This window comes from Budorcas taxicolor, chromosome 19 (genome assembly GCF_023091745.1).
Source record: "Budorcas taxicolor isolate Tak-1 chromosome 19, Takin1.1, whole genome shotgun sequence".
In the NCBI taxonomy this organism is placed as follows: Eukaryota; Metazoa; Chordata; class Mammalia; order Artiodactyla; family Bovidae; genus Budorcas; species Budorcas taxicolor.
Window position 1 is genome coordinate 38,331,388 of NC_068928.1, and position 17,711 is coordinate 38,349,098.

The 17,711-nt window shown below is 58.5% G+C and overlaps 1 protein-coding gene across 1 annotated transcript; it reads left to right on the plus strand.

Annotated features, from left to right (window-relative positions):
- Nucleotides 1-1,648: 1,648 nt before the first annotated feature.
- On the plus strand, nucleotides 1,649-13,203 carry OSBPL7 (oxysterol binding protein like 7). Its single transcript, XM_052657386.1, has 23 exons — nucleotides 1,649-1,660; nucleotides 3,055-3,153; nucleotides 3,269-3,394; nucleotides 3,571-3,624; nucleotides 4,224-4,337; nucleotides 4,650-4,760; nucleotides 4,841-4,958; nucleotides 5,600-5,703; nucleotides 6,020-6,112; nucleotides 6,190-6,322; nucleotides 6,412-6,506; nucleotides 6,702-6,797; nucleotides 7,402-7,539; nucleotides 8,112-8,205; nucleotides 8,853-9,085; nucleotides 9,224-9,361; nucleotides 10,109-10,172; nucleotides 10,268-10,346; nucleotides 11,204-11,348; nucleotides 11,445-11,589; nucleotides 11,676-11,802; nucleotides 12,019-12,141; nucleotides 12,300-13,203. Exons 1-23 carry the CDS (start codon nucleotides 1,649-1,651, stop codon nucleotides 12,406-12,408), a joined length of 2,550 nt encoding a protein of 849 aa, XP_052513346.1. The 3' UTR covers nucleotides 12,409-13,203.
- Nucleotides 13,204-17,711: the final 4,508 nt, after the last annotated feature.

Consider the following 17,711-nt stretch of genomic DNA (forward strand, 5'->3'; position numbering starts at 1 on the left):
ACCTGCTCTCACAAATGACACTGCTTACATGCATGTCCTTTTGAAGGCAGCCGCCCGCTTTACCAAGTAGCTGACATGTCTCAGGTGGTTCAAAACAAAAAGAGCTGAGCCGGGGGGAAACCAGGATTCTGTTTTAATGACAGGGTCTGAAGGCTCTTAGTAGAGGCCTCATCCAGGTCTCAGGGAACTGAAAGTTTCTCATGGAGGATGTTTAACTTGGAGCCCGCCCTTGTCCTTGATGGGAGCACGTTCCACGTGGACATGGGCGATGCACGGAGTTGGCCATGGACCGTTTCTGGGACTTGGAGCAGTGCCGCAGCTTCCTCAGTCCTGGGCAGATGCTGCTCTGGCGGTGGCTATCTGCGGCAGCTTTTCCTTCCCTGGTCCGGGATCAGCTTCCCACGGTGCCCAGCTCTGCCCTTCGCCCAGGGATGCTCAATCAACATAAGGTGAAGTAAAAGGCCCTTGAGGTGCCTGGGTGCCAGAGCTAGTCTGGCCAGCGCTGCCCAGTGCTCTCCCTGGCTCCAGAGCCCTGCCAGGTGCCAACAGCGCCCTCCTGGGGTGGCAGGAACCGTGCTGAGGTTCTGAATGGAACACAGAGCACGCATCTTCTGAGCAATGTAAGACCCTGAAGGGTAAGCCGAGACCCAGGCGTCAACAGCTGGATGGGAAAGTGGCCCACATCATACTGGGAATCAAAGAACCTCAGACTGCACCCTTCACCCACTGGCGGTGCCTGAGGCCACACCATTCAAAACCTACTTCTTTCTAGAAAGGGGCTGTACTGCACTTAAAGCTGTCAGTCCAGTTCACATCCATTTGAATACATTCCAGACTTTTCAGCAAGAGCAAGTTTTTAATTAGAATTGAGCAGCTGGACACTATTCTAGCAGAAGGGTAAAGGCGCTCAGAGAGGGAGGCTGGGCTAGCCCTTTACCAGCCAGCTGGTTACTGCCCTGGACCTGCTCCCGATCCAGACTTGGTAGGCCAGGGGTGGGTGGGGGTGTCCTACCACCTAGGTGCTTCCGGCCCCCTTGAGTCCTGACCTGGCAGCACATCACCCCAGTGACAGCCTCACTGTGGCCCTCTTAACCTTGACTGCCCTGCTGACTGTGCCCTTGGCACCATCGACTGTGTCCCCTCGGGCCATCCTTCCCCTCCTGTCAACCTGATAGCTCTGCTGGCTCCAAATCTAGCCACCTATTTTCAGTTGTAAAACGAGAAGCGGGGGTTAACAAGGAAACGGCCTTGGGTACTAACGGGTCAAGGCCATGCTGGTATGAGTAAATTCTTTACCACCGCTGGCTTGAGGCCAGCAACTCCTCAGTACTCTGTGATCTATCTGGAACTGTGCCCAAAGGGGACTCTGTCCTCACTCCCAAGCCTGGACACTGGGGAGTCAGCTCAGCCCTGAGTCCTCCGGGGAGCAGGGGGGCAGAGCTGAGCGGCCGCCTGGAGCTCGGCAGGAGGAGGGGCCGAGGAGGGGGAGGTGAGGAGATCCGGCTAGAGGGGAGGCTCCGACGTCTCCTTCCTTCCTGGTTCCTGCTGCAGCTGCCGCCACTGCTCAGCTCTGAGAGCAGGGAGCGGGTGGCTTGGAGACCGTGACTCAGAGGCGGAGCGGTGCTCGGGCCAAGAAGCACTGGCGTCCATGGACCCTGGGGTAAGGGGGCTGCTCTGGCATCAGCTGACATTCCCTGAGAGGGCTTCCTCCCACCTGAAGCTGGTGGGTCACTGCTCCGGAGATGAGGGCGGGAATGGAGCTGGAAAGAGGGCACCCACCTGGCTCACCTCGACCTGCGCCCTCCGTAACAGAGTCTGCTTCTCCACACACAAGCAGTGAGGGGCCAGGAAGAGGGTACAGGGATGTCCCAATACTGGAAGAGTTTGGGAACTTCCAATGGCTAAATGCAGGAGTTTCCCCCAGATCAGCCTCTCATAGTGTAGCATGGACCCCTCTGCCCTGACCTTCCCGCCACCCACACCCCCCATATCCCTGTCCCTCCTGACCTCAGCTCCTCAGGTGCTTGCTAGCTCCATCGGAAGATGTGAGCTGTTTCCCCGGCCTCAGGCCAACCTTGCCCCCTCCAGTCCCCTCCCCCATCTCTCACACACAGAGTCTCATGCATTATTGATCTCCTCGTGGAGTCAGGATGGCCAGGACTGGTGCCCAGGGCGCCTGTGGGCACGGCTGAGGGACCAGTGTGGACCTCAGCATGTGTCTCCGTCAGCCTGTCCCCAGCACTCTCCATGTGGATGGTGTTTCTCAGGAGCCCCAAGGACTGGGATGGAAAAAAGGAGGTTGGGCGGGGGGTGGGGGGTGGGGGGTGGGGTGGGCCGAGGGTCCGAAGTGGGCATCCTAAGAGGATGATTGATGGGGGCCCAGGGGAAAATGGGGGCTGTGTCAGGGGTCTCTCCAGGCAGGACAATAGGAGCCCATGAACTAGAAGATACGGAGGCCCGTTGGTCAGGCAGCTGGGGGCCTCTATGGAGCTGGGGTCAAGGGTTGGGGGGGGTGCTCTGTAAAAGGTTGATGGCAGGGGCGTCTGCACTTCTGTGGTGGTGGCAGTGGGGTTGGGATCCCAAGGAAGAGGAGCTGGGGTGAGATCTCGCTTGCCCAGTCCCTGAATCCCTCTGCCCTATTTTGGAGCCTCTTCCTTCACTGCCCGGCTCACCTCTGATTACCCCCAGGGAATCCTCCAGAGAAAGCACCCAGTGTGTCCTAGAGCCAGAGAATGTGTGTGCCTAAGGTGGGGCGGAGCGGACTTTTCGAGGTTTTCTCTTGGCACCGGCCTGCCTGCTGCACTTTCTGCCTCTCTGGGCAGTGGCCGCAGCCGGAGGGTGTGGGCAGGGAGACCTGCCCTGGGTGGGGATGGGCTCGGGATGGGCTTGGCAGGTGAGCGGAAGATGTGCTGGGGCTCTCAAGACTCAGAGGGAGCAGGAGGGGGCGGAGGTGGGGAAGGTGACAGCCAAGTCTGTGCTAACAGGTTCTCTCTCTGCTTGAAGGGCCCCCTCAGGACAAGGTGACGTCCCTCCCCTTTTGCTCTCCGTCCACAGCAGGGAGTGGCCACTCCCTTCCCCATGGACTTCCAAGAGTGGGACCCTCCCTCCCTGGCCGAGAGCACTCAGTCTGCAAAGCCCAGCAGTGCCCAGCAGGTCTGAGGGTGGGAAGCGGGCGGGAGCGGAGGGCAGGGGGGCTGGCCCTCAGGGGACAGACAGATGTGGTGGCCTCACCGCTCCCCACCCCCTCGCCCTTTGTCCTGGACTGCAGGCCACCGAGCTGTGGGAGGTGGTGGAGGAGCCTCGGGGCCGGCTGGGGGCAGAGGGTATCATGCCCGAGAGGCAGGAAGGCCACCTGCTCAAGAAGAGGAAGTGGCCTCTGAAGGGCTGGCACAAGGTAGGGTGGCAGGGCAGAGGGAGGGGCCAGATGCTGGGGCCGGAAGGGATGTGGGGCTCCTGGGCAGCACAGGCTATCTGTGTGTGAGGAGAGACTTCCGCGTGGTTGCTCTGCTCCACACCCTTTCCTCTCCGCACCCCACACCCCGGTCCTGTTCCCTCTGGGCATCCTCACAGAGATACTTCGTGCTTGAGGATGGGATTCTTCACTACGCGACAACTCGGCAAGATGTAAGTTGGGGCCTCGGCTGTGGGTGTGAGAGAAGGGGGCCCTGGGCAGGCAGGGGGCTTCTGGAATCCCCCAGAGCAAGGCCCAAATCCCAGGTGTGCCGTTTTCTGGATGTGGGGTCTTGGGCAGGTTACTTCCCTGGGTCTCAACTCCTCACCCCTAAGGTGGAGAGAGGGTGATCACCCACTTGTAGAGTCTTTGTTTGGTGAGGCCTCTCGGGACAGTGCCAGGCTCAGATTAGTGCCCAGGACCGAGGGGCTTTATCATCCTTATCCTCGTACCATGCTCAGGCAAGTACAAGAAACTAAAGGCCTAGACACCCAGGCTGTCTGCAGGAGGTTCATCGTCCTCAGCCCTGCCTGCAGACTCCCGAGGGTGGGAAGTGTTCCTCGCTCTGTGACTCCCTGGAGCTCTGGTTGTGACGTGACATAGCAGGCTGTCCAGTGCATGGGAGGATGACTGACATGTCCTGCTGACACTGTCACTTGAGCCTGAGGGTGAACCTGCTGCCTGACCTTTGAACCTAGCATGACCTCAAGGGGGTGGTGGCCCCGGTGGCCTCAACTCATGTCCCTTTCCCTCTTTGGTCTCTCCATCCCAGATCACCAAGGGGAAGCTCCATGGCTCCATTGATGTCCGACTGTCGGTCATGTCCATCAACAAAAAGGCCCAGCGCATTGACCTTGACACTGAAGACAACATCTACCACCTCAAGGTGACATCCGTGGGAGGCAGGGGGGCGCTTGTCCCCCCAGCCTGGCAGAGGCACTGGGTCACGCAGGAGAGAGGGGCAGAGGCTGAGGGGCCATCTGAGTTTGACCAGAGGGGAGTTCCCACCATGTACAAGAGCCAACGGCAAACTGGCCCTGCTGGTTCTTATGTGAACAGGTACAGAGAGGGGCCTTTGCACCATCTGTGTGCTGTAGGGAGAGATCCTGCCTGCCTGGGGTCCAGAGCCCCAACTTCTTGCCCCTAGAAAGCGATCCTTCCCTTCATGCGTCCCTTTCGTTCTCCATCACCTCTGCAGATCAAGTCCCAGGACCTGTTCCAGAGCTGGGTGGCCCAGCTGCGTGCCCACCGCTCAGCCCAGCACCTGGATGTGCCCCGAAGCCTGCTGCCCAGCACCACCCACCGGAAGGTAAGATGGGCCCCAGGGCAGGACCCAGTCACGTGAGGATTCAGAGGAGGCGCCTTCCTGACCTTTGACTCGTCCCACAGGTTGCTGGTGCCCAGCCTCCCGCAGTGGGTAGTGCCTCGGCTCTGTCAGGGGTTGGACCTCGGGAGAAGGTGTCTTCCTGGCTGAGGGACAGTGATGGGCTGGACCGCTGCTCTCACGGTGAGGGATCCCTGGCCCTGAGCCTCCATGGGGAGGGCCCGTGCTCTTGTGTCTCGGTGGCATCAGCAGTCACAGGGAGGAGAAAATGCGGCCTCTTTTCCTGCTCTGGGAGCCCCTGTCTAGTGGGGGCGACAGCTTCTACCTCTAGCTGATCAGGTCTCCTCAGGCCCCACCCCCAGAGCCTCAGGCTCACAGAGAAGGCAGGGCCTGTGCTCTAAGCCATAAAGCTGAGCACAGGGCTGGGACTCCTGACAAAGGTCCTGGGCGCCACCACAGGGAGGGGCCTGGGGAGGAGTGCCAGGGAAGGGGTGCGTTTTGGCATCAGGTTCCTAGAGCTGGGCGCTGTCATGCTGGCCCGGGAGAGGGAAATGCAGACCGAGGCGGGAGAGCAAGGGGGAGGGCCGCCTGGCCTGTGTGGAGGCAGCAGAGGTGAAGTGTGGTCTGGGAACAGAGTGCAGACTGGGGTGCGCATGCTCCCTGGAGGCCAAACCAAAGGGTGGGAGCCGGGAGCCGCTGTGGGCTCGTGAGCGGAAGAGGGAGGCAGTGTCGGGATTCCCCAGGCCGCTGGTGAAGTCTTTGGAGGAGGGAGGGGAGCCCGGCCAGTGTTGGGAGAGGGCCCTCCTCATCCATCCTTCCCGCAGAGCTCTCAGAGTGTCAGGGCAAGCTCCAGGAACTGCACAGACTCCTCCAGAGCCTGGAGTCCCTGCACCGGATTCCCTCGGCCCCTGTCATCCCCACGCACCAGGTGAGGTCCAGACGGAGACAGGGGCCCGCCCGGGCCTCTCCCCTCTTGCCATATTAATCTCCATCACCTCCCCAGACAGGTCCCCTGCCCCCTTACACGCTGCCACTTGCTGGAGAGCCACCGTCTCCCAGTTGCCCCTCCCACCGTGTCCAGACCACCTCCGGGCTGTCTCTCTGCCCCTTTGGAGCGACCCCGTCCCCCTGTGCCCAGGCAGCTGCCAGGCTGTCGGTCTTCCTCCTCCACGGCTGTCCGCCTCTCTTGGCTTTGGCGGTCTTCTCCACCCTGAGACCGAAACTCACCCACCTCGACTTGCCAGGCCTCGGTGACAACGGAGAGACCCAAGAAGGGGAAGCGGACCAGCCGCATGTGGTGCACGCAGAGCTTTGCCAAGGACGATACCATCGGGCGGGTGAGGTGGTCCCTGAGATGCTGGGTGGGAGGCACTGAAGGAGGCTGGGCCCTTCCACCCTTCCCCTTCACCCACAGGTGGGTCGTCTCCATGGCTCAGTTCCCAACCTGTCTCGCTACCTGGAGTCCCGAGACCCCTCGGGCCCCCGAGGACTGCCGCCCCCAGACTATGCCCACCTGCAGCGCAGCTTCTGGGCCCTGGCCCAGAAGGGTAAGTGTGAGCTGGAGGGGTGGCTGGGACCAGGTTGCGGGAGGGCGAGAGAGAGGAAGGGAGTCTGATGGCCGGCCCTGCCCCCACAGTGCACAGCTCGCTCAGCAGCGTCCTGGCTGCCCTCACTGCTGAACGGGACCGACTGAGGGACCTGCACCCGGGTTCGGAGCCATCCAGGCTGGGGGTGAGCCTGGGGACGGGGCGGTTAGTGGGAGGAGCGGCCTGAAGATGGCAGGCTCCGGGCAGGCGTGGGGGTGGTCGCAGGGCTGGACCGGGAAGGGGGTTGGTTGAGGCAGGCCCTGCCTGACAGGCCTTCAATGTGTTGGGGGGGCTCCCCCTATCCCTGCCCTGTACCTGCTCCCTCACTCTCTCCCCGCAGGTCTCTGAGACCTCAGCTGGCCCGAGGCGCCTCCACTCGTTGTCCGTCTCCTCCGACACCACTGCAGACTCCTTCAGCTCCCTCAACCCCGAGGAGGTGGGAGCTGGGTGGGCAGTGGGGCCCTCCTTTCTCAGCAGGAGCAAAGGCAGGGTTCACTTTCAGACCTGAAACTCCAGCCCCTTTCACAGAACACAGGCAGCAGCCATATCCGGATCATTTCTTAATAGTGTGTAGAGCGCTTTTAAGTCAGGACCTCGTGAGGAAGCTGATTCTTGCCCTCAAGCTCACAGATAAGGAAACTGAGCCTTACTGGATCTAATGATGGGCCCAGGCTCCTACACTATATGGGTTTGCATTTGGCTGTACTGCATGCCGGCCTCGTGACCCTGAGGCTCCTAAGCCACCGAGGGCTGGTGATAATGGCACCTACACATGCCAAGGGCGTGGAGCTGGGCTCAGAGCCAGTGTGGGAAGCACAGGCAGTTACTGTGGAGCCTGTGTCTCCTCAATCCCAGGCCAGGATCTTTCCCCAGGCCCCGCATCGCACGATGCTCACCCCCCTCCACATCTCCTGCCCTGCACAGCTCAGACAGTAAAAGTCCCCAGTCACACTTCCTCTCGAGGGAACTGTCAGGCCAGGGGAGCCCGGCCCGACTCTCCTGGCTGGGCCTCAGGCCGACACCAGTCTTGCTCCCAACAGCAAGAAGCTCTGTACATGAAGGGGCGAGAGCTGACCCCCCAGCTGTCCCAGAGCAGCGTCCTATCCCTTGCTGACTCCCACACAGAGTTCTTTGATGCCTGTGAGGTTCTCCTCTCTGCCAGCTCTTCTGAGAATGAGGTGAGGGAGGGGGGACGTTGCCCATGAGAGGGGAGGGACCCTGGGAATAGAGGGCTGGGGTTCCGGGAGGCTAGAATCAGTACATCCCCAAGTCCTTTCTAATCAGCTCGGCCGCTCTCTTTGGGAACATGGCCAGACCTGCTGGGTTTGTGTGGCCCTGCTTAGAAATCTCTGCTGAGGACCGTTCTTCCAGTTTGATGTGCTCTGTCTTCATGGGTTCTCCTGAAAATGCTGCCTCAGCTCCACCACCAGTCATCTTTCCGTGACCCCATTTCAGCCTCTGCACTCCCTTGACCCTTGCCTTCCCAACCCTGGATCCCAGGAATCCCTTACTTCCCTCCCTTCATGACCACCAGGTCCCTGAGCTGGGGGCCCTCTTCCTCCCAAGGTGACAGGGCACACCGTGACATCAGGCCTCCTGGGGCAGTATCTTAGGGTTCAGAACCCCGCAAATATGTTTTCTTCCCCTTCCCACCAAAGGGCTAGCTGGGCAGATTCTCTCCAGGCCCTGGGTACTGCCCAGCTGCCCAGGGAGGCCTAGTCTGCCCGGCCTGTCATCTGTCCCGGCCCAGGGCTCGGAGGAGGAGGAATCGTGCACCAGTGAAGTCACCACCAGCCTGTCCGAGGAGGTGCTGGATCTCCGAGGAGCCGAGCGCTGTCAGAAAGGTGCCCACCTGGCGAGCAGGAGGGAGGGCTAGAGGTGGGCCCAGAAACGGAGAATGTCTGGGCCCAGGCCCCTTGGGAAGTTGTCCCTTGTAGGACTGGTGGGCTGATGGCTTTGGACGTTGACTCCGGGGTGACTGGAAGTGAAGGAGGCTCAGCTGTGAGCTGGGGGTGGGGCTGGCTCAGCTTGGGGCCGGCCTCCACGCTGGCCTTCTGAGGAGGCTCATGTGGGCCTCCGTGAGGCAGAAGAGCCCACTTTGCCACCTTTTATTATGGCAGCCTGGCTTTGTAGAGTCATGTTACTCCCAGGCGCCTGTTTCCTTGTCTATACAATGGGCTGGACAGTCTGCATCCTGACCTCGGTTTCTGTGTTTATGAAAGGGAGTAGAAGCCAAGGATGGGACTCAGGAAGAGGTTCTGGGCGCAGGGTTTCCGTTTCCAACAGTGGGAAGTGTCCTCTGGTTCTTAGCCCTGTGCCCACCTAAATCCCCGGGAGCGCCTCAAGAGTTAGCCCCCAGCCACCTGCCCTGGCTCCTTGTAGTGAGTCGAGCCTGGAGCCTGGGACTGAGCACACCTCGGGGCGCTGCAGGAGCTTAGGAGGGGCCTCGATGTGGTGTGCAGCGGAGAGGGACAGGCGGGCTGTGTTCCAGGAGGAGCCGTGGGGCCGCCCCGCCGCCGATGCCTGCCAGCCGCCAGCGGGCCCGGCACTGACGTGAGCTTGTGGAACATCCTGCGGAACAACATTGGCAAGGACCTGTCCAAGGTGTCGATGCCAGTGCAGCTCAACGAGCCGCTCAACACCCTGCAGCGGCTCTGCGAGGAGCTGGAGTACAGCAGCCTCCTGGACCGGGCCAGCCGCACCGCCGACCCCTGCGAGCGCATGGTACGCCGGCCCCAGCCCCAACCCTGCCCCGGCTGCTGCCACCTCCCACGACCCCGTCTCCCAGCCCCCATTCTCGCCCAGTTCGGGTGGCCATGGGGTAACATCTCCTTTGATCCCCTGGTGCTCCGCCCCCTTTAGGTGTACATTGCAGCCTTCGCAGTGTCTGCCTACTCCTCCACGTACCACCGGGCGGGCTGCAAGCCCTTCAACCCTGTCCTGGGGGAGACCTATGAGTGTGAGCGCCCTGACCGAGGCTTCCGCTTCATCAGTGAGCAGGTGCAGGCCAGGAAGAAGAGGGCTGGCGGGGGAGCCGTGTGGATGAGGCCAGGGAGGATCCAGGCTTCAAGGGGCCAGGGCAGGGGTGAGAACACCCCGCTGATGGGCAGTCAGGAAAGGAGGTCCTCACTCCTTGAAACACCTGCATCGTGTTCTGGGTCCAGGAACCTCATAGAAGGTTATTCTTGAGCTCAGTCTTGAAGGATGGATTGGAGTTGGCCAAGGGTGCAAGGAGGTGGGAGACCAGGCTGTTCCAGGCGGTGTAAAGGGATGGATGGAGCACATTTGGAAAGAGTTAGAGACAAGGCTGGAAGACAAGGCAGGACCAAACCTTGAGAAGCCCTGTGGGTGAAGATAAGGAACAGTTGATTGGTTGATTGGTTGGTTTTTAAATCCTGAAGGTCACAGGAAGTCATGGGAGGATTTTAAGCAGTAGAGCGACATTCTTAGAATTGCACTATGTAGAGAACACTCAGGCGGTGGTGGGCGCCAGGGGATGGGGAGAGGCAGGGAGAGCCCTGGAGGGGAGTGAATGGGAAGAGAGAGCGTTGGGGCTTGTGGGAAAGGAGAGGATGATGGAGTTCTGGTGGTGGCCAAGTATGACAGGGACAAGAGACCTGGAACTAGCCGGCCTTCTGGTTCATAGGGGACTGGGGGTGAGAGTGAGGGGTGTTGGGGGCCTGGGGTCAGGAGCAAGACCCCACAGTCCTCAGGAGCAGCCCCCAGAGAACTTCTTTGCTTCTCAAGGTCTCCCATCACCCCCCCATCTCAGCGTGCCATGCAGAATCTGAGAACTTCATCTTCTGGCAAGGTGAAAGGAGGGGAGTGAAGGGCAGATGGGGAGGGGCTGGAACACCCTCTGGTCTTACCTCTGCTGTCGCTCTCCCTCCCCCAACCCAACTCCAGACATGAAGTGGAAGAACAAGTTCTGGGGCAAATCCCTGGAGATTGTGCCTGTTGGGACAGTCAACGTGAGCCTGCCCAGGTGAGTGTTCCCAAGTGCTGGGCAGCCAGGCCCAGCCCACAGGCCATCCTCCGGGCTGGGATGGGGAGGCATCCTGAAGCTGCTCGGGGTGGGGCAGTGTCTGTACACTTTACACCCATGTTTACCGCAGTTGTTAGTAAAGAAAGGGGAAAGTCTTAGAGCTGGAAGGGCTCATCAAGGCCATCTGACCAAGAGCTTTCACAATTTTTGACTATGACTCACAGTAAGAAATGCATCTGAGACTTGAAGCTAGTGCACTGTAACAAACACACACACACACAGAAACCTAAAGTCGTTTTAGGACAAGTCACTAACTATATCTGAAGCATCCGCATCTAGCTCATGTTACAGGTGGGGAACTGCAACCAGAGGCCAGCATGAGGGGCGCAGGAGACCCTGGGCTTCAGGGTCAAGAGGCCTGGGTGGGAGTCTTAGTCCTGCCACTTAACAGTTAGGCAGCAGCAAAAATACTTGAGTCTGCTCATCTATAAAATAAGAGTAATAAGTAATAACCAGCAGAAGTGAGTAGTAAACAGGTTGTTGTATATGATCAGCCCACCAAGGTCCCTGGCATCCAAGAGCAGGGACCCTATGTTTTCACTCTCATGAGTTAGGCGCTTAGGAGCTTTTTCAGCAAATGGAGATGTGTTACTTGAGTACTCTCTGGGAAGGCTGCTCTACTTAATAAATATGTCATCCTTCATGGAAGGGCCACGAGCTGGAACCAGGATGCCAGGGTTCCTTCCCCAGACCCACGTGACCTGCTCTGATGAGAGAGACATTCCCCGGGTCAGGGTAGCACTTGTTCCCCAGGGCCAGCCAGCTGCCCCTCACCCGCCCTGCTCTCTCTCTCTCAGGTTTGGGGACCACTTTGAGTGGAATAAGGTGACGTCCTGCATTCACAACATCCTCAGTGGCCAGCGCTGGATCGAGCACTACGGGGAGGTGCTCATCCGAAACACTCAGGACAGCTCCTGCCACTGCAAGCTCACCTTCTGCAAGGTGGGTGACTGCCTGCCCCCACTCTCCGCCCTAGCAGCCCCTCCACTAGGAGGGGAGGGGACCTCTTTCTAAGCCCCCTGCCACACCCCACCCCAGGCCAAGTACTGGAGCTCCAACGTCCATGAGGTACAGGGGGCCGTGTTCAGCCGGAGTGGCCGTGTCCTCCACCGACTCTTCGGAAAGTGGCATGAGGGGCTGTACCGCGGACCCCAGCCGGGCGGTCAGTGCATCTGGAAGCCCAGTAAGTGAGGTGCTCGGGGCGGGCTGGGCAGGGGTGAGGGCAGCTGCGCACAGTCCACCTGCCCCAGCCCCCTGCCTTCCCCCTAGACTCAATGCCCCCAAACTATGAGCGAAACTTCGGCTTCACTCAGTTTGCCTTGGAGCTGAATGAGCTGACCGCAGAGCTGAAACGGTCCCTGCCTTCCACGGACACGCGGCTCCGGCCAGACCAGAGGTCAGTGCCAGGCGGGAGCCACTCTGGAAGCGCCAGGCTTCTCCCACCCCATGGGGGTTTGTGCACAGACCCGGGACTGTATCCTTCCTTCTTGGTGTTGCCTCAGGGAGATGGGACCTGTTTGAGGGCAGAACTGGGCAGGGACAGAAGCCTTGGATTGATCTGGGGGGTCCCTGAGGGTGGGGCGGTTCCACTGATGGCAGTCTGGGTGCCCAGATACCTGGAGGAGGGGAACATACAGGCGGCCGAGGCCCAGAAGAGAAGGATCGAGCAGCTTCAGCGAGACAGGCGCAAAGTGATGGAGGAGAACAACATTGTCCACCAGGCGCGCTTCTTCAGGTGCCTCCATGCCCCCTCGACCACCACCCCTGCTTTCTCTCCCCCTCCACACTAGTCCCTTGCTGCTTCGAGTGGGGCCTGTGGTGTGAGGCAGCGTCTCGGGCCCGTCCTCAGTGCTGGATGCTCACCCCTCCCCTTCCCCGGCCCCTTTCCCCTAGGCGGCAGACGGACAGCAGCGGGAAGGAGTGGTGGGTGACTAACAACACGTACTGGCGGCTGCGGGCAGAGCCGGGCTACGGGAACCTGGATGGGGCCGTGCTCTGGTAGCCCCGGCCCCGGGGGCAGGAGGCCTCGGTCCCTCCCTTCTGCCCCCACGGACACATGGACGAGGCCAGGCTCTCCCACTCGCTGCCCTGGACCCCGAAGGGGCAGCCCTGGCTCTGGTCCTCTGCCCTCTGCCGGCCAGAGGGGCTTCCTCTCAGCCCACCACCCACCCCTTGTTTGGGGTGGGAAGCAGGATTCGTGCTTCCCCAGTCTTGTTGCCCCCAGACAACCGGCATGTAAGACCCTCCTTGCTCTGCCATCCGCCTTCCTTCCCTCCTGGGGTTCCTGGGGGAGTCTCCAGGCCCTCAAGATCTTCCCCATTTCAGTGCCTTCCTAGGACACAGGGGGCCCCCTGAAGCTCCCCAGGCTTCCTCGGCCCAGGACTCTGGCCCCTGCTGTGAGGCTGTGCGGTTGGAGTGAGTGAAGGAGAGGGGATGGCCTTTTCTCCCACTCCCATCCCTCCCATGCCCCATCTCCAGCATCTTCTCTCCATGCCCTGGCCCAGGGGGGCTCCCTTTGCTTGGCCCTGGCAGTCTCCCCCGTCCTCCCGGATCCCCTTCTCCCAAACCACAAATGTCTGCAGCCGCCAGCTCCTTCGTCCCTGGTCCTCAAGTGGCTTCCTTCAGTCTCAGCTCAGCGGATCCCCCCAGAGCAGGCAGGGCAGGAAGGGTACCTGGCCTCTGACCCACCAGGAGTGAGCGAGCATGTGTGTGTGTCTGTGTAGAAGTGTGTGTGTGTCTGTGTCTGTGTCCTGCTTGCGGGCGAGCAGGATTCCTCATGCAGGCTGGACGTCCTGCTGCTGTTGCTGCTCATCTTACCAGTCTGCCTCTGTTAAAGGTGAATTGCTATGACATTCCAAGCTCCAATAAAGACTGTCTCAAACTTTGGCCTGTGACCATTCCTTTAAAAACACGTGTGCTCAAGCTCAGGCTTTCCTCGAGGCTCAGCTGGTAAAAAACCTGCCTGCTAATGCAGGAGGCACAAGAGACTCGGGTTCAGTCCCTCAGGTGGGAAGATCCCCTGGAGAAGGAAATGGCAACCCACTCCAGTATTCTTGCCTGGAGAATTTCATGGACGGAGGAGCCTGGAGCTATAGTCCATGGGGTCACAAAGAGTCAGACTCAACCAAGCGGGCAGTAGGCAGGCAGGCTCAAGCTCAGTGGAAGTCCATAGCTCCCCACTCACTGGGCTAAAGGCCCAGTGTCATCTCTCTCCCTAATCCTCACCTCGATTGTGCCTCAGTGGCTCTCAGCTCTGGCCCCTTCCCCAGTGATACCCGGCTTAGACTGGGCCCTCATCAACTTTCACCTGGACTATTGCAGTATCCTCCAAGTATTCTTGCCTGGAAAATCCCATGGACTGAGGAGCCTGGTAGGCTATAGTCCATGGGGTCACAAATAGTCGGATGTGACTGAGCGACTTCACTTTCTTTCACTTTCAGAACCTCAAGTCACTTCCATTTTAATGTTGGCTTTCAGGCCGACATTTTAAAAGAGAAATAAATTTCAAATACATCCATTGCTTCTGAGTGCCTCAGGGAAAACCCAGACTCTTCAACCAGGCAGAAACCTGTGTGGTCCCTGTCCCCAACCCCCAGCATCCTTGGTCAGGTCTGTGCTCACCCTCTCACTCCCTCAGTGACTTTTCAAGGAAAGGATGCAGCGAGGGGAGGTACTGGAAGGGTTGGGAGGACCCGGCAAGCTGCATTTCTCCACCCCACCCCCAACCACCTCCCAAGTTCAAACCCCAGCGCTGCTACTCCAGAGTTGTTCTGACCTGGACCAAGTGCTTCACCTTTCTGTTCAGCGACTCCGTTCCCTCATTTGGCTTCCTTTGTGTATTAGAGGAGAACATATGTGCAGCCTTCTGATTTCATTAGTGGTCTCCTAGCCCCTCAGCCCACCCCACTGCCCCCACAGGCTCTGCTCTGGTGTAAGCGGTGTCCCAAGAGGAGGTCATGCTTTTTCAGGGGAACAGCAGGAACAGAGGGAGTCCCCTGAGCTAAAACAGCCCTTCCAGTGCTATCCCTTTCTTCTTCCCTCGCCCCCAGCCCCCTCCCCACCCTGCCCACCGCCACCCCTGGAGTGTGGTCCACATTTCCACCGTTTATTTACAGAAGGTGCTAAAAGGAAGAAATTTGTCCTGACACCATGCACCAGAAATAACCTCAACCCATTCCAGAAAAAGCCGAAGCCTGCACACATTCAGGATCTTTTTAAAACAAGGTGTGCTCTCTTCCTCCCTGACCTTTCTACCCAGAATCACACACAGCCTGACCGACCCGCCTGTGTTCAACTCCCACGTGTTTTAAGAACTAGAGTTTCAAATAGACCGAATTCCAAAGGTATTTTTCTAATGGAGACAGGAGACTAGGCGCAACTCCTCTGCCCACAGGAACCAGGTCATCTGTGGCTTTTGCCATGGAGACCAGTATCCTCTCTCCTCCCCGGTGCCAGCTCAACGGAGGGAGGGAAGGTGCTCAAGTTGGTTTTGCTCCTGCTGTGGCATTCCTACTGGAGGACCCTTGTCTCTCAGAAGCCCTCCCCACCCAGTCAGGGTCTGGTGCGCGGCTGCTAATGGGGGCGCTCAGGCCCGGCAGAGGGGTGCCTGGATTTCTGACTGCAGGCTGCAGAAGGGGAGGAAGCAACTGTGGGTACAGACAGCAGTGGCCACCTCCTGGGCACCAGGAAGACAGGCCTGGATGGTACTCTAGTCTGCTCTGAGGAAGGCAGGCCAGGCCCCCTTCTTAAGCCCTCTCCATCCAGTCTGAGGATGGAGGCACAGGAAGTCTGCTCCTTGTGGGCCTCAGGGCAGCCCAGCCCAGACCCCGGGCCTTGTTCAGAGGATGCGGCAGTCCCAGGCAGAGGGGAGGATGTGGGCTCAACGGCCCATATTTTGACTCAGCTTGGGAAAGAGGCAAGATGGGACACACCAGTTTATAAAGCCAGGGGCCTGTTTCCCCGGATGAGCAAAGATCAGAGCTTGAACAGCAGAGGAAAACCACGGCCCAAGGATGGTGGCAGAGGGTAAGGGAGGCAGGCAAGAGCTGTCAGTCTTCAGCTCACCTGCCTGGACCCTCCAACCCCAAATCGCTCCACCTAGAGAGATTAAAGATGTCTTTTGACTGAGGAAGCCACTCGCATGCCTGCCCAGAAGAGTGAATAAGACGTGTCCAGTGGAAAGTGTGTTTCGAACCAGAGGACTGATGTGAATTGATATGCGCCGTTCTCTATTTGTTGAAGTTGGTAGCATTTAAGTACAAACTCATGTCCCAGCATTTTGTCTGTTTTTTTAGTTGACATTTTGCAGTTTTTTTTAATGCAAAACTTCAATGGCTGTCAAAACTTGAGTTGAAATCAAGTTATCAATTATCTTGGTTTTTATAGATATAGATGAAATTTGTTAATCAAAGTTGCAAATCAGTGGTTTAATCTTTAAAAAAAAAACACAAAAAACCTTAATGACTGAGTTGCTGTTGGGGATGCCCAGGTAGCAAGGGGCAAAAAAAGGCCAGAAACACTTAAAACTTGCCCCCACGCCCCATTCCCTATAGCTTCTGAATAAAGGGTGGTTTGGGGTGTGTGTGTGTGTGTGTGTGTGTGTGTGTGTGTTTGTAGTGAACCGCAGAGGGGAGTGCTGAACCAGGGTTAGGCCAGGGGCCTGTGTCAAAAGTAAACATAGTCGAACTTTAAAGTGGAAACATGTATAATATCATATATGAAACGAATTGCCAGTCCAGGTTCGAAGCATGATACTGGATGCTTGGGGCTGGTGCACTGGGATGACCCAGAGGGATGGTATGAGGAGGGAGGGGGGTTCAGGATGGGGAACACGTGTATACCCGTGGCAGATTCATGTAGATGTAGGGCAAAACCAACACAATATTGTAAAGTAATTAACCTCCAATTAAATTAAATAAATTTATATTTAAAAATATATAAAGTGGTGAAAACAGATTTTCCTCACTGACTACCGACAGGAGGGGAAAGAGCTGAGCTCCGTTCTGATCTGTGCAGAGGACCCTGGGCGGTTAAGGGGAGCATGAAGGAGTGGGGAAGGGCAGCGGGGTCTCAAGCAGCTTCGGAGAAGAGAAAACTACAGCGTTAGGAGTGTCAGTGTGATGAGGCCAGGGTGCCCACGAGCGGCAATTATCTCAGGATTCTGTCCTCTGAGAGAGACCAGGAGACATGGCCTCTATCCTTCCAGATGAGTGACTTCAAGAAGTGGCCTTCAGGTTCTTGTGAAAAACACTCTTGTTGGAGGAGGAGAGACAGAGGAAGGAATCACGATGACAAGCCCTGTTTAGCAAATGCTCTAGGAAAGGGAGGTCAGGGGCCTGGGTCAGGTGTTGGCTAGAACAAGCAGTGAATTCTGCTGGCAGCACTGAGCTCTCCCAGACAGGCATCCTGAGGGCGACTGGGGTCAGCCTAGGGACGCAGGGCCTGGGTTTGAGCATCTCCTGGTGCAGGTGTTTGGGTGGAGTCATTGTGTGCTGATCTGTAGCTCTCAGGGGGCACTTCACATTCCCGTCTGGAAAACAGAGTGCGGATCTGCTCCCCTCAAGCTGGAGGCAGCCCCTCCTTGCTCCCTGACATCATGCAGCCCACGTGGCCATGAGAGGGGCTTTCCCACCCGCCCCACGGCTGGGAGAAGGAGCACCACATCGGGCGGCAGTGGGGATGCCCTCAGGGTCGGACCGACGCCCACTCAGGATGCAGAGGTCCTGGTACCTGACTCCATGTCCGCAGGTTTCAGTCTGTTCCCAAAAGGGTACACAGCTGTCCTGTCCTCGGTGCTCTCATTCTAGTCCCGTTCTCCACAAGCATCTTAGAGATCCTGGGTCACATTTCCTGGGATCCTTTTTAGGGAAAGTTCACGGGGCCCCATGTGGCTGGTCATTAGTTTAATGATACCCGCTTCCTGGAAAGGACTCGCTGATCAACTGACTTTCCCCTTCAGAGGCCCTCTGGTTCCAGCATGGGCAGAGGAGGAGATGGGGCTTAGTGCTCGCCCCCCCTGGGGCTGACTCTGTGCCCCTTAGGAGATCAGGGAGGGCAGGACGACTCTACAGGGACCCTCACAGGCTGGCCTGAGCTGACTCTTGTTTATCTCTTCCTTGTTCAGACTCTTCACCTGGCCAACTGACCTAAAAGTTCAGGGACTGATCCACCCTGCTTCTTGCCATCCTCCCCTCACCTGCTCACTAAGAGCCTATGTAAAGAGTGATTATTGAGAGCTCTCAAGATCCCCACTACAACAGGGTCAGCTGGGCATGGGGCTCTGGGCAGGGTGCCCCTGGGGGCTGA